General features: G+C 34.8%; 1 protein-coding gene across 3 annotated transcripts in view; it reads right to left on the minus strand.

Moving 5' to 3' along the window:
• The window catches only part of INVS (inversin), a 152,893-nt gene that overhangs the window by 100,967 nt on the left and 31,990 nt on the right, over window positions 1-19,936 (minus strand). For all 3 annotated transcript variants that reach the window (XM_012721403.1, XM_012721401.1, XM_012721402.1), the window contains exon 4: window positions 1,481-1,654. In XM_012721403.1, the coding sequence (XP_012576857.1) occupies window positions 1,481-1,654 (174 nt within the window). The remainder of the gene's footprint in view (window positions 1-1,480; window positions 1,655-19,936) is intronic.

Consider the following 19,936-nt stretch of genomic DNA (forward strand, 5'->3'; position numbering starts at 1 on the left):
TTGAAAATAATTACTGAAATGCAATGTCTGTTGAATATAATAGTACAAAGTTTAGGTTTATATTTCTTACATATTTATTTATTTTTCTAGTAATTCTTTTTTAGTTTACTGTAGTAAAATGTATGGGACATAAAATGTACCATTTTAATAATTTTTTTAAAGTAACTTTTTTATTTTATAACAGTTTATTTCTACATCATCATTTTAATAGTTTTTAAGTATACAGCTCAGCAGCATTACGTACATTCCTTTGGTGTGCAACCAATGGTCCCAGCCATCACCAGAACTCAGTCTTCTCCCAAATTGCACCTCCATACCCATTTAACAATAACTTCAATTCCCACCTCCTCCAACCCTGGCAAGCATCATTCTATTTACTATCTCAATGACTATTTCATATATAATGCATCAATGGTACCACACAATATTTGTCCTTTTGCGCCTGACATTCCACTAAGCATTTCTTACCCAAGGTTGTAAAAGTTCAACCATGTTTTGGTATGCATCAGAATTTCATTCCTTTTAAAGGCTGACAATCGACTATATTTTGTTTATCCAGCTGTCAATGGGTATTTGGGCTATTTCCATATTTTGGCTATTGTTAATAATGCTATTGTAAACATGGAGATACAATATATATATTGTATATATATATATATGTTTGAATTCTTGATTACAGTTATTTTTGCTATATACCCAGAAAAGGAATAACTGCAATGATAATTCTATATATAATTTAATAAGAAATAGCCATTTTATATATTTTTTGGAGAAATGTCTATTCAAGTTATGCTCAGTGTTAACTGGGCTCATTTAATTTTTTTCATTTTCAGTATATGTCATAAAATTACTGGTCCATTATAGCTATTATTCATTGAGTATATACTATGTACTGGGCACTGTGCTAAATACTTTCTATGTATCATCTCATAATATCTTCAACAATATATTATTCCCTTTTGCATAGGAGAAAAGTGAGGCATTGAGGAATCAAAGTAATTTGCCCAGGAACAAAAAACAAATTAAGTGGTGGCTTCTAAATTAAAAGTCAAGAAATTTGATGCCAAAGCCCGGGCATTAAACCACTCTGTAGTCAGTGCATAGTTCTGGGCATCTGGTCATTTGTCTTAATACTTTTAGTAAACATTGCAACTGATGGCTATAAAACATTGGCTTTTAGAGCTAGTCATATCTAGGTTTAAAATTCTGATCCTGCCACTTGAATCATTGGCAGAATTTTAATCTTTATGAACTTCAATATCCCTATTGGTAAAAAAAGAAAGAACCCACTACAGGCACGGCTGTGAGGAGGATAAAATGACACAGTATAAGTGAAATGTTTTACCACAGGCTCTGGAAACTTGAAATCGCCTTACTAAGGCACTGATGGTAATTTAGGCCTTCTCCCTTGAAGTTTCACATCATAAAAGAAGCATTTGCTTTTTTCTTTGATTTGCCTTCAATTTTGATGGTCCATTACCTTGTTTTTATCCTGTGTATCCACTTCTCCTGGTGCCATGAACTTCAGCAAAAGTGCCAAACACTTGGGGGTTTTGTGTCGAGTGGTCAAATGCAAAGGAGTCATGTCTTCCAGGTCCTTTTGCATCCAGTTTGCTCTACGTGTAAGTAGGAGTTTCATAAAACGATAATTTCCCTGAAGAAAGAAATGAGAGAAAGCAAGAAGAAATTTAGTTTGGAGCCAATCTTATTTTTTATTTTTAAATAGTTTAATTAGTCTACTAGAGTACTAATATTCAGATGAATTAGTAAGAGCAAAAACATTTAAAATTTTCTTATACTATGAATTGTTTCATTTTTCATGTTTCCTTCCAACTGCTTTTTATATACATATATTTTACACAGTGATATTTCATTGGGTTAAAGCAACATATTATATATATATATATATATATATATATTTTAAACATTTATTTATTTATACATATAGAACTGGGGTCCAGGCCAGAGATGTGGAGGGTGAGAGGATTCACCAGAGACAGAGCGGGGAGCAGAACAGGCAGATGGGTGAGGTACACTGCTGAGGGGAGCAGTGGGCAAGACAGGAGAAGTCTGCTGAGCCACACAGGTCACCTCCCTGGCCAGGGATCAAACTCATGCTGTGGTGCTGCAACAGCTTCACAGTGTTGTGTTTTAACACGTTGCACCACCAAGGAGGGGACCTATTTATATATTCTATTATTATTTCCAGTATTTCCTTTTACAATACAAGCTACAATGTTCATTTTTTCCATAGTTTTTTTTTTCTTAATTTTTTCACAGGAGTATATTATGTGGAACCCAATTACTGGAATAAAGGAATATGTGTATTTTCCAAATTGCTATCAAGTAGTAGTAAAGTATGAATGTGTTGGTTTTGGCATATTTTTACCAACATAGCAAATAATATTTGTATTCAAAATATAATGATCTTCTAAAATAAGCAGAGACTTACAACCCTAATATATAGGTGAGAAAAATGGGCTGTTTCATTCAAGACATCTGGTGAATAAGGGGTAATTGGTTGATTTTCATGAAGAGAGATATTTACAGGTACAGCTAAGATAGAAGAAGCTTGTTCATAGTCTGGATCTCAGACTCATGAAGTCCACACACCAACCCAGAAGTCACTGGAGGCCATTCACTTGCATGTAATACTCTCCACGTCTGTTAAACCTTCCAAACTGGTAGAATCAACCCGTATGGAGAAATAAGTCTACGATGGCTAGCACAATACACTGTGTGAATTCAGATCAATCATTATATGGTATATCTCTGAAATTTGGGAACTTTGAAACAAAACAATACCCTCTGAAGTCATCATGATCAATCTATTGCATGATAAAGTTCTTTTCCTTCCTCATACCTATCTAGCTCTATTCAAAGCACAGTGGCTCTTTTATCTTGAGACCCTCCGCATCCTTAAGTTTTTTGGAAATGAGGCCTTTCGGAACTACAATGCACTGATGTTCTACTCTGAGGAGCTATCAGCATTAGTGAAGACATTTGCTAATTAAGCAGATATCTCCCCAACCATTCCTCCTCGCCACTGGCCCCCACCATGAAGGATGTGAGGCCCTATGGCAAAGGGGACTAGCTAGAGCAACAATGAAGGACAGGAGGATGAGATTCATCCACTTGTACACGAGACAGATACAGGTTGCAGCTCAGCTTGAGGGTTGGGGAAGAGATAAGAACAGGTTAAGAAAAGGGGTCCATAAGACTGTTTATACTAGATGGGCAGACTTGGGATGGCCTGAAAAGCAAGCAGATGCAGCTTAATTATTTCTATACTTGAAAGTTTAAGATTATTTCCTTAGCCACCCTAATGGAACTTGCTTTGTTAGCCTGTATTCTAGTATTTGTTAATTTCCTTTATAGTACTTTTCTCAGTTTTCAACTACATATATATTTATTTCCCTTAACTGTGCACTCCCTTACACAGCAGAGGCTATGTTTTATTGATCATAGTGCTGGCCAGTTGCTGGCAAAAAACAAACAAACAATAAATAAAACAGGTACTAAATAAATATTACTTGAAGTATTGAGTGAATATGAGAAAATGAAGTATTTTCTAGTGTTTTTTTAATTCAAAAATTCTTATTTAGTGTCGCTATATCATAATAGCTAAGAATCTGAATTCTTAGATATCTGATATTTACTATTTTTTTTCAGTTTTATTGAGACATAATTCATATATATCATTGTATATGTATAAGTTGTACAGCGTAATGGTCTGGCCCACATATATTGTAAAACCATTAATGCTTCACTCATAGTGTATATCACCTGGACTTTACATTTTGTTCAATACCAGCATTTGAGAAGGAAAGTGCTAACATTTCCTCAAGAGGGCACCCTGCTCTAAATCTCATGCCAGATTTCCTTTGAAAAAAGGAAATGTGTCCAGGAAAAACAAATCTACATGGTACTTGAAACCAGAAAATAAGGTCTGACCTTTCAGAGTAAAACATTTCAAATATTACAGAATAACTCATCATGATCTTTAAAGATATTCAATCAATCATTTGAATTCTGAAATTTAGAGGAAAAGGGAAGGATAAAAATGCAACATATATATCTTTGTAGAGAGCTAGATATATAAGGGGAGATGACTACTGATTTACAAAACAGCACTTGACATATTTACATTTTACATTATTCTGGGTATTCTACCAACACAAAACAAGGTATGCCTCAGTGATAATATGTGTTTGTTCATTTATGACAAACATTCACGGAATCTTGTTTTGAAGCAGAGAATAGAAAGACAGTTGCACTTATTACAATGCTCTTTGACATAGAGTTCATCTTTGCTCCCCCTGGAAAATTTTTATAGATTAGATTAAATTATCTGCCTTCCTATCTATTGCCTCAACCATAAAATAGGAATCATAGTACCCCGGGCTATTCTGCCTATCAAATAACAAAGATAACATTTGTAAAATACTTGGATTAGTGTACAAAGTAAATGCTCAGTAAGTGTTTGCTAAGCTTAGTTTTCCAATGTGAGGGAAGCAGCAAAACATGGATGTCTGAGTGGCAGCTAAACTGGCCCATGATAGTGGGCATGTAAGATTGAAAGATTGTATTTACACATAAAATATAAAGTTCAGCCAGTAGTAAATTAAGGAGAGAGCAAAGGCAGGAACAGGTAAAAGTAAAAACTAGTTGGAATGCTATAAATAATCACTTTCCTGAGTTTCCTTACATTAAAAAGATATCTATACTTAAAGAAAATAATGAAATAAATCATAAACAGATATGGCTGATACTTCCTCCTGTTCTTCCTCTTCCATTACCTTTTATTCCTCTTCAGAGACTACGATCTTGAATTTGGTGCTTATCATTACAGTAAACATTTTAATGTTTTTATTTATTACAAATATTAGTATCGATAAGCTAGTGATATTGCTTTTCATGTTTTAAATCTTTATTTAAATAGTTTTATTCAAATGACTTCCTATCTTTTATTCAAAAGCAATATTTTTGATATTTATCCAAGTCAGACTTGTTTAAACACTTTGTCATATGAAATAATGTATTTATTTTTCTCTAGAGAAATATTTAGCATGTTTCTCATTTTTCACTACTACAAATTATTGCATAAAATATTCTTTGTATATATCGTCTGGTAACGATGCAAGATTTTCTGAAACTGCTGGGTTGAAATGGCTCTCCAAAGTAGCTACTCCAATTATGCTCCCATCAGTAATATATGAAAACCTTTCTTTTTTTCCCACAACCTCTCTACACTTGGTTTTGTTAGGCTTGCTGACTTTTGCCAACATAGTGGGTATGCAATTGTGTTTACCATACAACTGTGTTTTTAGTTAACTGTTAGAAGTAGAAAGTTTTTATGTTTGTTGACTATTTGTTTCTTCTGTTAATTGTATTTCTATGTTTACATATTTCCAACTTAGCTATTTATCTTTTTTTTTAATAGATCTGTAGGAGATATTTACATACTCTAATTCTTGACTGGTTTTTGCAAATAATGACTCTTGTGTGTGGCTAGTCTTTTAGTTTTAATTATACTCTTTCATAAGGAATTCATTCCTGATGGTTTTATTAGGTTCTTAACATTAGGTTTCTTCATATATTTTGGGATTTTTGTTTGCAGATTCCATTTTAAAAAGATTGCTAAAGACATTGGCAGAGGCCCTCCCTGGTGCTACAATGGGTTGAAGCACAGCCCTATGAAGCTATCCAAAGCAACTGCAGAATGAGTTTGAACCCCAGGGAGGTGACCCACATGGCACAGTGGACCTCTTCTGTCTCTCCCACTGCTCCCCTCAGCAGTGTATTTCAGTCAGTCTGCCTGTTCTGTTCCCCATTCTGTTTCTGGTAAATACTGTCACTGCCCACACCTTTGCTTGTATCCCAGTTCTTGTATGCATACATAAATAAATCTTAAAAAAAAAAAAGACACTGGCAGTATGGTTATAGAATAAAGGTGCTGGGCTCACCTCCACATAGTCACAGTCAAATATAACCAAACAAAGACAACATTCTATGATTATTGTCTTTATCAAGAGCAATAGAATGATGATAGTAAGTGGAAAATTGTAATTAAAACTTCATTTAGAGTGATACCTAGGCAGTAAAACCCACAGCAGGGAGGTGTGGCTGCTGTAGGGGCCCCTGTGCTGTTGTTAACTCAAGGGCATATGCCCACACTGGGAATTTAAAAACCCCAGTATGACATTGGAGAAGGAGGTACATAGACATGTAGGACTCCTGAATGGGTACAAGATAGAGAGGCGACAAGATGAAAGAAAAAGTGGGTTTAGTGGTGGAAATTTATGAGTTCTGACATTTAACATTTGGAGTTTGGGGCATCTTAAGGAATACAGAGATATCTAATACAAAGTGTGTGTGTGTGTGTGTGTGTGTGTGTGTGTGTGTGTGTGCGTGTGAGAGAGAGAGAGAGAGAGAGAGAGAGATTCAAGATATAGGGTTCTGAGTCATTTATATTAATAGTTACTTTGATTGTTTTCTCCAAAGACAATAATCTCTATATCCTAACTGATACATGAACATAACTTAAATATCCACCTAAATAGTACAATGCAATCTAGTATTGTTCTTTTATCTAGGTCATAATCTACCACTACCATATCAAATTTAGAGTATAAATTTGAAAGGAAAGGAAAGCAGGTTATCTACTTGGATTATTTTCTTGTCTCAAATTATTTAGTTATCTGATTGAACCCTGGTTTCTCAGTCCTTTATTTAACATGCATCTTCTTAGGAATGCAAACCAAGTTATAAAAACCAAGTTTGTAAATGACATAAATTCACTACACTATCGAATTGAAATTAATCTGTCTTTTGTTTTTTAATCATAGTCTATCTTCTTCCTTAAATTTCTACCAAGCCTAATCCTGTATATTATAGCTAAAATTTCTAATTATGCAACAACCACACTAACCTAACATCTTAAGCAAAACCTTAAAACTATTTTTTTAATACTATTTGACAATTCTCTAAGCAAAGGCTAAGAATGGCACTTCAAAGACGAATAGGAGCTTTATTTGTTATTTTCCAAGTTTAAGATGTTCATCCATCTGGCAGAGCAGCTAGACAATGCATCAGCCAAGAACATCTCTCTGGCTTGAAACTGATTCTGGCTCTCAAAGAGGATTTGACTGAAGGAAAGGCAACATCTTTAGATGCTCTGTGGCTGAACTCTTGCTTCCTCCAAGCCTTGGCTCCATCCTCTAACTTGGTTTCCATAGGAATAGACAGAGCTATCAAGTGGCACATAGTCAAACAGAAGGAAAAAATGTTACTGTAAAAAAAGAAAAGAAAAGAAAAAAAAACAGGCTTTTCTTTAAGAGAAGAAACTCAAAAAGGTGTCCTTGACTCTGAGGCTTCCTTATGAAATGCCAGATTTTTCATGTGTTTTTCTTATGCATTATTAGTTAAGTTATATTATTACAAAGATTAATCCCTTTGGTAATGAGCATTTCATACACAAACTATCAAAAACAGTCATAAAATGTGATGCTTATTTCCACAAGTACAATCATATTGTGCTTGTGAGGGGCAGTCATTTACTTAGAGTGGAACTTAACACTGGCACGACTCTTTGGGATGATGATAAAATGCATCTTGTTGCTCACAGTTATATTTTATTTATAGAAAAACATTTGTTTACGTGAAACCAGTAGTTCCAAAAGTATAGCATACATCAGGATCATCTGGAGCTGAAAACACAGACTTCCCTTCATTTTTCAATTACTAAAGGTCTGTTGTAGGGTTCAAGAATTTGGACTTAAATAAGTTTCTGGCAGATACTGTTGCTGCTGATCCAAGAATCCATACATTGAGAACCAATGTTTAAACAAAGTGCCTAATACCAGAGTTCTTAACTCTGAAGGGCTTAAAACAAACAAATAGTAAAACAAAAGAGCAATGTCTGTTACATCCAAGATCAATAAAATCAGAATTCTGGGCCTTTGGAATTAAAAGTTCTGCAGGTGATTTGAAAATGACATGAAGACTAAGAATTACTTAGTTCAACTAGTCACTTGAAGTTCTTTGAGTGAGTACTTTACAAATTACTTTGAAGATTTGGAAGCCTAAAAATTTTAAAATACAGATATATTCATATCTGTGTGTAAGCAAGGAGGGGTAAGTGCATAAAATGTAATAAAAATTATTACAGAGACAGTTAGCACAGAGGATGCACTTTCAGCACTTTGTGAAGAAGGGAAGGGAGAAGATAAGGAGACTCCATGAAAGTGACAGCTGAGCTGATCTTAACTTGTGATCCCCAAAGCTATGGATGATATCACTCTATGTCTTTCTTGTTCCTCCTCATTTCTATGATATGGATAACAGATATTTTTGAGCTTGTATACAAGGTATCCAAAGATAGGTTTGGGTCTTACACCCCCAAGTCTAATCAATTTGCATCCATAAACTCCTCCTATACGGAAATTAGTGACTTAGTAGTGTCTACTTGTACCTACTTAATACATGGTGTGTGCAGAATGCCCCTGACTTTGGCCATAATTGGGTAAGGAAGTCATCTGTAAATATTATTCACTGAGGTAATACAAATGATGAGATGAGTCTTATTTATAGACAAACATAATAAAAATTCTGAGGAGGGGTAATTCCGTAGTCTGCAGGGGTGTAAAGGAGTCTCTGAGAAAACAGTGGCAGAGCTACATGTCAAGTCTATAAATAATGAAGAAGGCTTAAATGGGAAAGAAGCTGAATATACAAGGGCACTATGTGTGGAGAATGAAGGTGAGGATGAAGTGACTAGAATAAAAGTTATAAATAATTATTAATAGTATGTCCAAGAATAGTGCAGAAAGGTAACACATGAAACTGAATCTACCTAAGCAAGGATGAGATGATAAAAGGTGCCAGACTTTTTCCTTTTGGCTTTCTAAAACAACATTGAAGGATTTAAATAAGGTAGTGACATGTGACAGGCTTCAGCCAAATCATCATTGCATCTGAAATTCAAATCACTGAATTTCTCTTTGCCTCAGTTTCTTTCCATCTGAAGGAAGAAGTTGGATGATGACTTAAATTGGTTCTGACCAACTGAAACTGGTTCTGACTGCCTTAAACAACTGAAACCAGTTCAGTTGTTCAAAGCAACTGAAACTAAAAACTGAAACTGAAACCAACTGGCACTAGTTATGACTGGTTCAAATCACCTGGTTCCACAGGTTCAAACCACTTCCAGCCAGTTCAAACTGGGTGAAACCAGATCCAACCAAGTCAAAAGATTTCAGCCACCTTGAGGCAGTCAGAATTGGTATTTGCTGGTTTGAACTAGTCAGAACCGGTTTCAGCAAGTCAGTGTCTGTTTGAAACAACTGGAACTGTTTTCAGCTGGAAAGACCTGAAAAATACTGAAAACTGGGTGAGTAAAGTAATAAAAAAGATCACTAAAATTCCATTATCCTAATCCTAACATAAATTCTATTACCATTTTGGTACAATCTCTTCCACTCCTTTTTAAAATTTGTTTGCTAATTTGAGAGGTGATTTTTATAGCTTCCATCAAACTAGTTTCATATATGAAATAAGCAGTGATTTTAAAATAACTTTCACTACTAGTCAACCATTATAATAATAACTGACTGAAGTGGGACTAGGCAACGGATACTAAAACTAGTGGGTGGAAATTTGTGTAGTAACAGGATATTTACATAGCCCCAAATTAGCTCTTTACAAAATACTCATTAATTATAAAGAGAAAAACAATAACATTACAGTGATGTAATCTGGCAGATGCCATTTTATTCAAGCGATCAGAGTTAACCTCACCACTAATGTGACAAATTAACAACATTTGCTTCTTATGATACACTAAGCATACAGCATCACTCTTGCAATATTCTTAACAAAAGCGCATAACCAGGCTCAAATTATGAGGAAACATCAGACAAAGACAGAACAAGAGACAATATAACTGGCTTGTACTCTTTCACAATCTGTGTTATGGAGTGCACTTGTGAGAGTGCATGCGTGCACACATGTAACTGAGGAGTCACTGTAGATTAACGAAGATTAAAAAGACATCAACTGAATGTAAAACCGATCCTTTTATACAGATGATATTACTGGGACAACTGGGAAAGATTCATGGATTAGATAATGATGTTTATTTTTGTTAATTGCCTAATTTTGATCATTGAATTATAGTTATTTAAGAGACTGCTCTTGTTTTTAGAAAATATGTACTAGAGATTTGGGGGCAAAGGAGTATCATGTTGGTAACTTTCTCCAGATGTTTCGGAATATAATGCCAACACACTCTCAAGCACCGAGAGAAGAGGAAAGAGAAGAATAAAGCATTTGTGGCTAAATGTACACATTTTGGGAATGTGAGTGAAGGACCCATGAGAATTCTGTGCACTATTATTACAACTTTCCTATAAACCTGAACTTATGCCAAAATATAAAGTTAGAAGAAAAATGGGACCCTCTCTGGTGGTGCATGCAATGGCTTAAAATGTAGCACTGTGAAGCTAGCTGCAGCCACGGTGGCAGGGAGCTGACCCACATGGCATGGCAGACCTCTCCTGACAGGCTGCTGCTCCCCTCAGCAGTGTATTTCAGTCAACCTGCTTGTTCTGCTCCCTACTCTGTCTCTGGTGAATCCTCTCACCCCTGCACTTCTGACCTATATCCCAGTTCTTATGCATAAATAAATATATCTTTAAAAAAAAAGAAAAAATAATATTTACTATAAAAGTAATAACATTCATTAAAGAAATTTCAAAAATAAAGATGAAAATAATGACAAATCTGCATCTCACAACCTGATGGAGTCATGGTTTATATTTTGATGTACCCTCTGTCTCTTGTCTACAAGAAATGTTTCTTATCCTCAATTGCACTTAAATTTTGAAATGCTCCATAATCATGCCTTAGTAAATATTCACACTTGTCCACTGTGAAAGCTTCAATTAATAGCACTTCATAGGTGAGGAAAGATAAACTCCGAAAGATTAACCTATGGATTTACTTTTAAAAGACTATCAGTTTATATCATGACAGGAAAAAAAAAAGTCCACAAAATAGCTGGTTGACTATGATTCACAAACTGTGCCCTACTTTTCCCAAATACAGTAAATTTGGAAATGATTTCTGGAATTCCTTGTAATACTTAGTATGCTATTATTCTAACCTCTTCTATGATAACTATTTCACACTTTTATAGTAGGCGCTAGAAAAATATTTCCTAATAACAGATGCATTATAAATCAGAAGTGGATGATTTTGTTTTACAGATTATGAAGCTCAAATAACATAAAAGTGGTTTGTAAAGTACAACATAACTATATTATTATTACTGATGATTTGGGATAGAAAACACGATAAAAACAACTGCTGATTCCAAAATAGAGACTAAAGAGAAATCATTCTTTTAAAAAGAAATGTCACCTTTTTTGTAGGAATTTAAGAAATTTACTATGAAGTTTATTTCTGTAATACTCTTCTTTCAAGTATAATTCACCTTATTCTCATCAATAACCAATTTAACTGACTGTTTACAGACAGATGGAGAGACAAATGACAAATTAGTATTCCCCAGGTTTGTGGCATAGACATAAAAAGTGAATTTATTTTTCAAATACCTTTTATAGCCATAGCCTTGCAAGTAGAAGACATCTTATCTGGTTTACTATTGATCCAAATGACAAGGCTGAGCATCAGATTAAGGAGATGTCAGAAACCTGAAAGAAAGCTACCAACAAATGCGGCAGGATGGTAGTTTCTTTCAAAATGATCTATTAAGGCTCCCGTGTTTACAAAGGCAGTTGAGAAGACGCAGCACACTATACCAGGTTGCACCAAGGAACAAGCCAGAGTGCTCATAAAAACTTCTGGTCTTAAGGTGAACCTCCATGTACCAATAACGACACATTTTATTTCCAGCAGTAAAAACTATACTCATGTTTTTGATGACAACATACAAAAAATAGCGTTTTTTCCTTCTGACGTCCCTCTCCTATAGCCAGTTTCCTTCTCAACAAGTGGTAGCAGTCCTAAGAGATGGCATCTATTTTAAGCAATGAGAGATACTATCTCATTTAAAATTGACTGCTAGTCAGAAAGATCAAGCAAGATTCCAGAATTTTAATTCTAATTATCTTCTTTTGTAAGAGTGAAATAAGATTTGACTAAGTATGGTAATAATCAAAAGATATCATGCCAGATAGAGGTTCTTAAAAATTCCAAGCATGGGTCCTCCCTGGTGGTGCAGCGGGTTAAAGCACAGCACTCAGAAGCTAAAGCCACTTCAGCATGAGTTCAATCCTTGCCTGACCCAGAGGTGAACTACATGGCATGGCAGACCTCTCCTGATGAGCCCACTGCTCCCCTCAGCAGTGTACTTCTTTGGTCTGTCTGTTCTGCTCCCCACTCTGTCCCTGGTAAATCCTCCCACCTCCCCTGCACCTCTGGCCTGTACCCCAGTTCTGTATAAGATTAAATAAATAAATCTTAAAAAAAAAATTCCAAGCATGTTTTTCTATACAGTATAATATTTTACGAAAAAAGGAAATGTCCTAGGTATAAAATACCAAGCATGCTAAAAAAAAAAAAAGTAGCAAAACAAAAAAGAAACCTGATCAGAGGTGGAAAAAAATCTGTCTTTTGTAATCACCTTGGGACTAGTGCGTCTTCAAGGACGATCCATTACTTTCTAGACTAGAATGAATTGAAGAATTTTGTGAGAATCATGGGAATAGAAAAAGGTTCACAAAATTCCCTTTTCAAATGGCTTTAGACAGACTTGAGCTAGTTTTTCAAAACCCAGAGTGCTCTAGCCAATATCAAGAGACCAACATCTGACATTGTTATGGAGTAAAGAGATAGAGAGCTGCAGTCTAAAACTGTTTAAAACATCAGCAAACTGCTAAACTTTTTTTTTCTAGTCAGCATGTGGGACTTTTTGTAGCAATATTATTTTTACCTATCACCAGCTTATATAGTGGTGAATCTAAGTTTAACTGCATTATCACTATCAAATGCTAGAGATACATCAAGACCTCTGGTTTTAGTTATCTAAACATGCACATTTCATTTAATTATGAATAATTACTGAACACCTGCTTTGTGTAATATAAGGCATTGGTTTGGAGGTGCTGGATAAAACTACATTCTGGGCCTCAGTTTCCTCAACTGGGAAATGATGGAGTTCACTTGAGTAGCAAACTGGTATTCACCCAAGTGTTTTACAGATCACCAATTCCTTTAGATGCTATGAGTTTATGCTTAAAAATAAAAATATTTATATCAAATTATGAGAAATCCTAAATAAAAAAAATAGGTTTCTTTATGTATGACTTCTCAGCATTTTTAGGATGCTAATATGCATTGTGAATTTCCAAGTAGGAGCACACAGTATTTCCCCAACTTATTATGTCCACAGGATCCATTTCCCACATACCTCAGGATAATATTGTTCTAAGGAAGGAACTTTGGTAAATGTTGCAAAAAATGATTTTCAAAGTCCTCTTAAGATTTTTTACTTTTGTTGTTTTATGTAAGAAACGAAGTAGCTTAATACTCAACCAAATTTTTCTTGGGAAAACTTATTTGGTAAAAAACCTTTGCAAAGCCAAAGTTATCTGATAAAATAACTTAAGCTTGTGGGTAATGGGTAATATAAAAACTGAGAATGGATACCAGAAAATGTAGCAGGAAAATAAAATTACAGGTTACATCTGAAGCAAGGATTCTTTCCAATCATGCCTCCCTCCAATATTCTTTATCAAAAGTAACTGGTACATATTCTACAGCTGTCTACCCAAATACTACAGATGCTAGTGTGTGTTGGACTTTATGTTTTGTATCTTAAGAGATATAATTTGTCTACATCTAAAGGGAAATATCTATTGTATTACTTTCAACTTGCCTTGAATTCACCTTCTTTAAGCTTAGCACATCAATTGCATGCTCAAACTCACAATCATATCTTTACTTTTCCTCTGCTAGTGGATAAGAGATATTGCTCTGGTTAGAATCAATTGGCAGTAAATAGGCCTGTAAAACTCACAGCTTCCAAGTGTAGTCATGCACATCTGAGGATGATTTCTGTTAGCCCATAAAAAGTCTTATTAGTCCAAAGAGACTAAATTTATGAATGAGTCTACTCAGTAATAAAGTTCAAGAATGACTGCTCACTTAGTAGCAGAACATCAGTGGAAAGGACAAAACTTTGGAGATGTAGCAACTTCTTTTTTTAAAATAATAGTTCTTTTTTTTAAAAAAAAAATATTTATATGTACAGAACTGGGGTACAGGCCAGAGGTGCAGGGGGTGAGCGGACTCACCAGAAACAGAGTGAACAGGCAGACTGACAAAGTACACTGCTGAGGGGAGCTGCAGGTGGGTCAGGAGAGGTCTGCTGTGCCATGTGGGTCACCTTCCTGGCTGGGAATCAAACTCATGCAGCAGTGGCTGTGGTAGCTTTGTAGTGCTGCGCTTAACCCATTGCACCACCAGGGAGGGCCCGTAACAACTTCTTTCATTATGAAGGCCATCAAAATTAGTCAGCAATGTCATGGGAGCTACGGTATGAAAATGGAAGATCTAAGCTATAGATAAGCAACAGAGAAAAAGGACAGGGAATAAAAAGAGAAAGAAAAAAAAGGAAGTGAAACACAAAAAAGAGAAATGAAAAGAGTTATTTTAGATAAGAAAAAAATCTGTATGATGGAAACACTAGTCCATTTCTCACTATCTTCTGTAATTTCTCAGTGTTTCTGGAAAATGCTATAGTCATTTCTGACTTTTGTCTTTGTTCACCCTATTCTCTCTGTCTGAAATTCTATGCCTCATCCCCATACTTTCTTTGATCATTTCATTAAAGCCCACTTGAAATTTAAGTTCTTCCATGTATTAGACAGGTTCAGTAAAGGGAAATAGGAGTTAGATATTAAGGATATAATAAAGGGAATTTTATGCTTGTAAAATAATCAGAACTCTAGCTAGACTTCAAGGGTAACACCTTGAACAAGCAAAGACACAAAAGACAATGAAAATAAAATATCAAAATTTGTAACTTATAGTTAAAGCAATGCTTGGAGAAATTTCATAGCCTTAAATAATTATATTTACATAGTTAATTAATTATATATGTATATAATTTGAGTATGTATTATAGATAGTAGCTAATCAATGCACATATTATATATTAAATTATTAAACAGTATGTATACACATTAAATTATATAAATATATAACATTCTAATTATATGATACATATTTTATAAAATCTTATGTAAGGCTCCAGGATAAAATATTAGAGCAAGATGTTAAAAAAATTAAACCCCAAGTAAGTAAAAGGGAAAAAAAAAAACATAAGGGAATCAATGAAATAGAAAACTGAAAAATAAGCAGAAAAGAAAATAAACAGCACCAAAGTTTGTTCTCTAAAAAGATTTATAAAATCAGTGCTTAGCAAGATTGATCAAGAAAAATTAGAAAAAAAAATCCCTTAGTTGCTAATATCAGGTTATTAAATTTGTACTACTGCTGGAACAGATTAGAATGAATTTAAGGTCTTAAAATGACACAGATTTGTTATATTATAGCTTTGTAGAAGTCTAACAAACGACTAAAATCAGAATGTGTAAGGTATGTATTCCTTCTGGATATCTGCGTGAGGGGGAAGTGTTTTGTTGACTTTTTGAGCGTCTAGAGGTCACCAATATTCCTTGGCATGTAGCCCCCTTCCAATCAACAATCTTATCACTTAGACTTCAGTTTCTGATACCACATTTGCTTCTCTGACTCTCCTGCTTTCCTCTTTCCTTTGTGAGGATGCTTTTAATTATATTGGCCCATGGCAATCTCCCATATTAAGAATTTTAAATTAATCACATTTGCCCAGTCCCCTATGCTATGTAGGGTTAACATACTTGCAGGTTATGAGGAATAGGACATTACACCTTTGGGGAGCCAGAATTCTGCCTACCATGACATAAATAAAGAATGTCATTACAGATCTTGTAGCCATTAAAATAATAACAAAGAACAAGTACATGTCAATAAATCTGACCACTTAGATGAAATGGACAGATCACTGCAAAAGACAATACACCAAAATGTACAAGAAGAAATACAAAATTGAATAGCCTAAAACCTAAAGAAGTTATGTTTGTTATCAAAAAAGTTTCCCCAAAAAATAGGAAAGGAAAAATTTTCTCTTTCTAATTCTAAGTGGTTTCACTGGTGAATTCTATCAAAAATTCAAGAAAGAAATAATGCCAATCTTGCTTAAGTTTTCTAAAAATAGAGGAGGCTAAAATAGTTGCCAATTTATTTTATGATGTCCTCTTAATCCCAAAACCAAACTCTGACAAGGACATTATGAGAAAAGACACAACTATACTATCAAAGATAATTTTTTCCTTATTACCACTGTTGCAAAAATCCTCAAGATAATAGCAAATTAAATTGAGCAACAGATAAAAAGGATAAGACTCCATGGTCAAGAATGAGTTATTACCAGGAATAGGAGATTGGCTTCACAATAAAAAAAAGCAACTGATATAGTGAGAAAAGTTAAATAAAGGAGAACAATCACATGAACATTCCAAATGATATACCAAAAATAAGCATAAAGCAATATTCAATACCTATTCTTGGTATAAATTCTCAGTAAGTTAGAATCAAAAGAGAATTTCCTCAGTGTACCAGTTATCACTTATTTGCCTTTCAGTTCCAAATTATCCCTTCTTTAGCCTTCTGTGATACTTGTAGGCATTTCTCCTTTGTAGGCTCCTACAGAATCTGGCTTTCTCAGTAGAAGGTGCAGCAGGAACAATGCAAGAAAAAGCAGAGGAAGGGGATCTTTTTCTGGTTCCATTGTACTCTTTTTTCTTACTCATATTAAGCAGGTGTGAGAAGTGCACATGAGGTGCAGTGGTTCTCACACTTCTGCAAGTTTCACTGGAACCCAATGGGGGCCGCTTGCTGTTCACCTGCCCAGTTCTGGCCTTTGGAATCCCAGTGAACATCTTTGCCATCCTGAGCAACAGTCATACTCTTTCCAACAAGGTCTGAATTTCAACTTTCGTGAGTTTTGGCATGGTGGGTAAAAGGAGGGTGACAGCCTTTACAAGTTTGTTCCTTCCTTGAATACTCTCTAGAAGCCTTGAGGTAATAGTTTCCCTTTAAATTTGCTATTTCTGTTTCTTTGAAAACTGACAGCTGATACCACACTTACATAAAGTATACATATGTTGAAGTACTAAATGCTTTCTCCCCAAGGTCATGAATAAGGCAGGAACATCCACGTTAACCATTTCCATTAAAACATGTAATGGAGAATTTAATGAAATAAGCTAGAAAAGGAAGAAGGGAGGGAAGAAAAGAGGGAGAGCAGGTAGGAGGGAATGACAAGAAGAAAAGAAGGAATGGCATACACACTTGAAAAAAGTTCACTTGTTTTTATTTGCACACAAGAAGACTCTAGAATCCTATTTTTTTTAAAGGCCTAATGAAACTAATAATTATATTTAGCAAAATCGTAAGAAACAAGGTCAATGCAAAAACCCAAAGACATACAAATGGTAAGCACATGAAAAGATCTCAAGATCATTAGTCACTAGAGAAATGCAAGTTAAAGCCACTTTACACCTAAATAGAGTAAATGACTAATTTCAAATGGCTATAATTTAAAAAGATTATACCAAGAGTTTGTTGGTAAAACTCTTGTTTGTGAAATAATTGGGACTCTTACTAAATGCTGTAGGTGTGGTAGATGTAAAATAGTACAAAAAGCACTTTCAATGACTGGTCTGTTTCTTAATTTAAAAAACATACCTGTTATAGTGCCCATTTCTAAGTAGTGACTCAAGAAAAATGAAAACATAGACTTATACATGAATATTCATACCACTTTTACCTGCAAAAGCCCCAAACTGGAAACAACCCAAATGTGTAGCCTTAGGCAAACAGATAAATATATCTGGTATATATCTGCACAATGGAATACTACTCAGCAATAAAAATGAATAAATTATTGATATAACCAACAACAACGTGAGTGAATTTCAAAATAACATGAATGAGTAAAAGAGGTCAGATTAAAAAAATAATTGTATATTGTGTAAGGAATAGTGGAGATGGTTGTACAATATTGTAACTATACTTAATGCCACTGTACATTTAAAAATGGTTAAATGGTAAATATTATATTACATTATTTATATTTTTGGCACAATTAACAACAGGATTATTGCCATAGACAGTTAAATAAAAATGTATTGCTTTCAGAGATTATCTAATCTGATATTGTTTAAACTTCTTGTGTAGTACCTCATCGACAGTAGCATCAAAAAAAAAATACAAAGGGGCCTCCCTGGGAGTGTTGAGGTTAAATTCTCTACACTATCAAGCTATCACCAGCCACTGCAGCATGAGTTCAATCTCTGGCCAGGGAGGTGACCCGTATGGCACAACAGATCTCTCCTGTCTCCCTTGTTGCTCCCCTCAGCAATGCATTTTAGTAGATCTGCTTGTTCTGCTCCTTACTCTGTTTCTGGATAATCCTCCCACCGACAGCACCTGTGGCCTACACTAAAGTTCCTGTATATATAAATAAAAATAAATCTTAAGAAAATGGGAAAAGAGCAGACATCTTCATAAAAGAAAATATGCAAGTGATTATTCAGTATCTGAAAAGTTTTCAATTTCATTAGTCATAAGGTAAGTGCAAATTAAAAGACCTAGGTTACCCTAAGTCCTACATTTTCTCACGTCATCTCCAGCCTTCCTTATTTTCTATTATTTAATGAAAGAATACTCTATTTACCACTCATCTTGTCTGTGTTTTCCATTAAAATATGAATTTCTTGAAAGCAGTACTGTGTCCTATTCTTGGCTGCATTTCCAAAACTTGGCAAAATTTTTGTTTATTGAATAAAAAAGATAAAGATTATGAGGAGTTACAAAACAACAAGATATTCTAATCTGACTTCCAGACCAAAGACTTTGTTATATAGGTCATACAGAAAATACGCTTGATCAAATGCCTTAATATCTATTTAAACTTTGGACTTCTTCTTCCAGGACATTAATTTTGCCCCTACCATCTTCTATGAGCAATTTTGCTGAAGAAAATATGATCACAACTATACGTCCACACTTCTAGAAGAACTGCATGAAATCTGAGAGATGTCTGCAAATTTGGGTAGCTGTTATGAACCTTAAAATTATTTAGGGCCCTCCCTGGTGGCGCAGCGGGTTAAAGCACAGCACAAAGAAGCTTAAGCCACTTCCGCATGAGTTCGATCCCGCCTGCCCCCGAGGTGACCACATGGTGCGGCAGACCTCTCCTGACCCGCCTGCTGCTCCCCTCAGCAGTGTACTTCGTCGATCTGCCTGTTCTGTACCCCATTCTGTCTCTGGTGAATCCTCTCACCCTCCGCATCTCTGGCCTGTACCCCAGTTCTGTACGAATAAATAAATCTTTAAAAAAAAATTGTTTAGCTTAAATCAAGTAAAACAAGTACTTCAGATAACCACAATTCTAAATGCTTAGTGAGCAGTATTGAAAGCTGCCTCACTGTGGGATAAAAAGTGATTATTAAACTAACAGATTCCTCAAGCTACTACTGACAAAGGAAGAAATTAATATTTGTAGTGGTAATGAATCTCAGAAGAGCTCAATGTGGTCCAAGGGTTCATTCATTTAGAATCAAGTTTGCATATTCATTTAATTACTCTGGGGTACTTTCTGGAATCATTTTATATTAGATGGTAGGACTTTGAATAATCATAGAAAGGAGAGCATGGTTTACAGAGATGGGTTGAGTGCATAACCTATAACCTAGGAATTCCTATTCAATTCTCTTGGCATTACTGTCAAATTCACATTTTTTCAAGGCTTTCATGAAAATATATGGTACAGATGATGCTTAGAATGCTACCTAGTATATTA

The sequence above is a fragment of the Condylura cristata genome, unplaced genomic scaffold (assembly GCF_000260355.1).
Source record: "Condylura cristata isolate star-nosed mole 26May11 unplaced genomic scaffold, ConCri1.0 scaffold00006, whole genome shotgun sequence".
In the NCBI taxonomy this organism is placed as follows: Eukaryota; Metazoa; Chordata; class Mammalia; order Eulipotyphla; family Talpidae; genus Condylura; species Condylura cristata.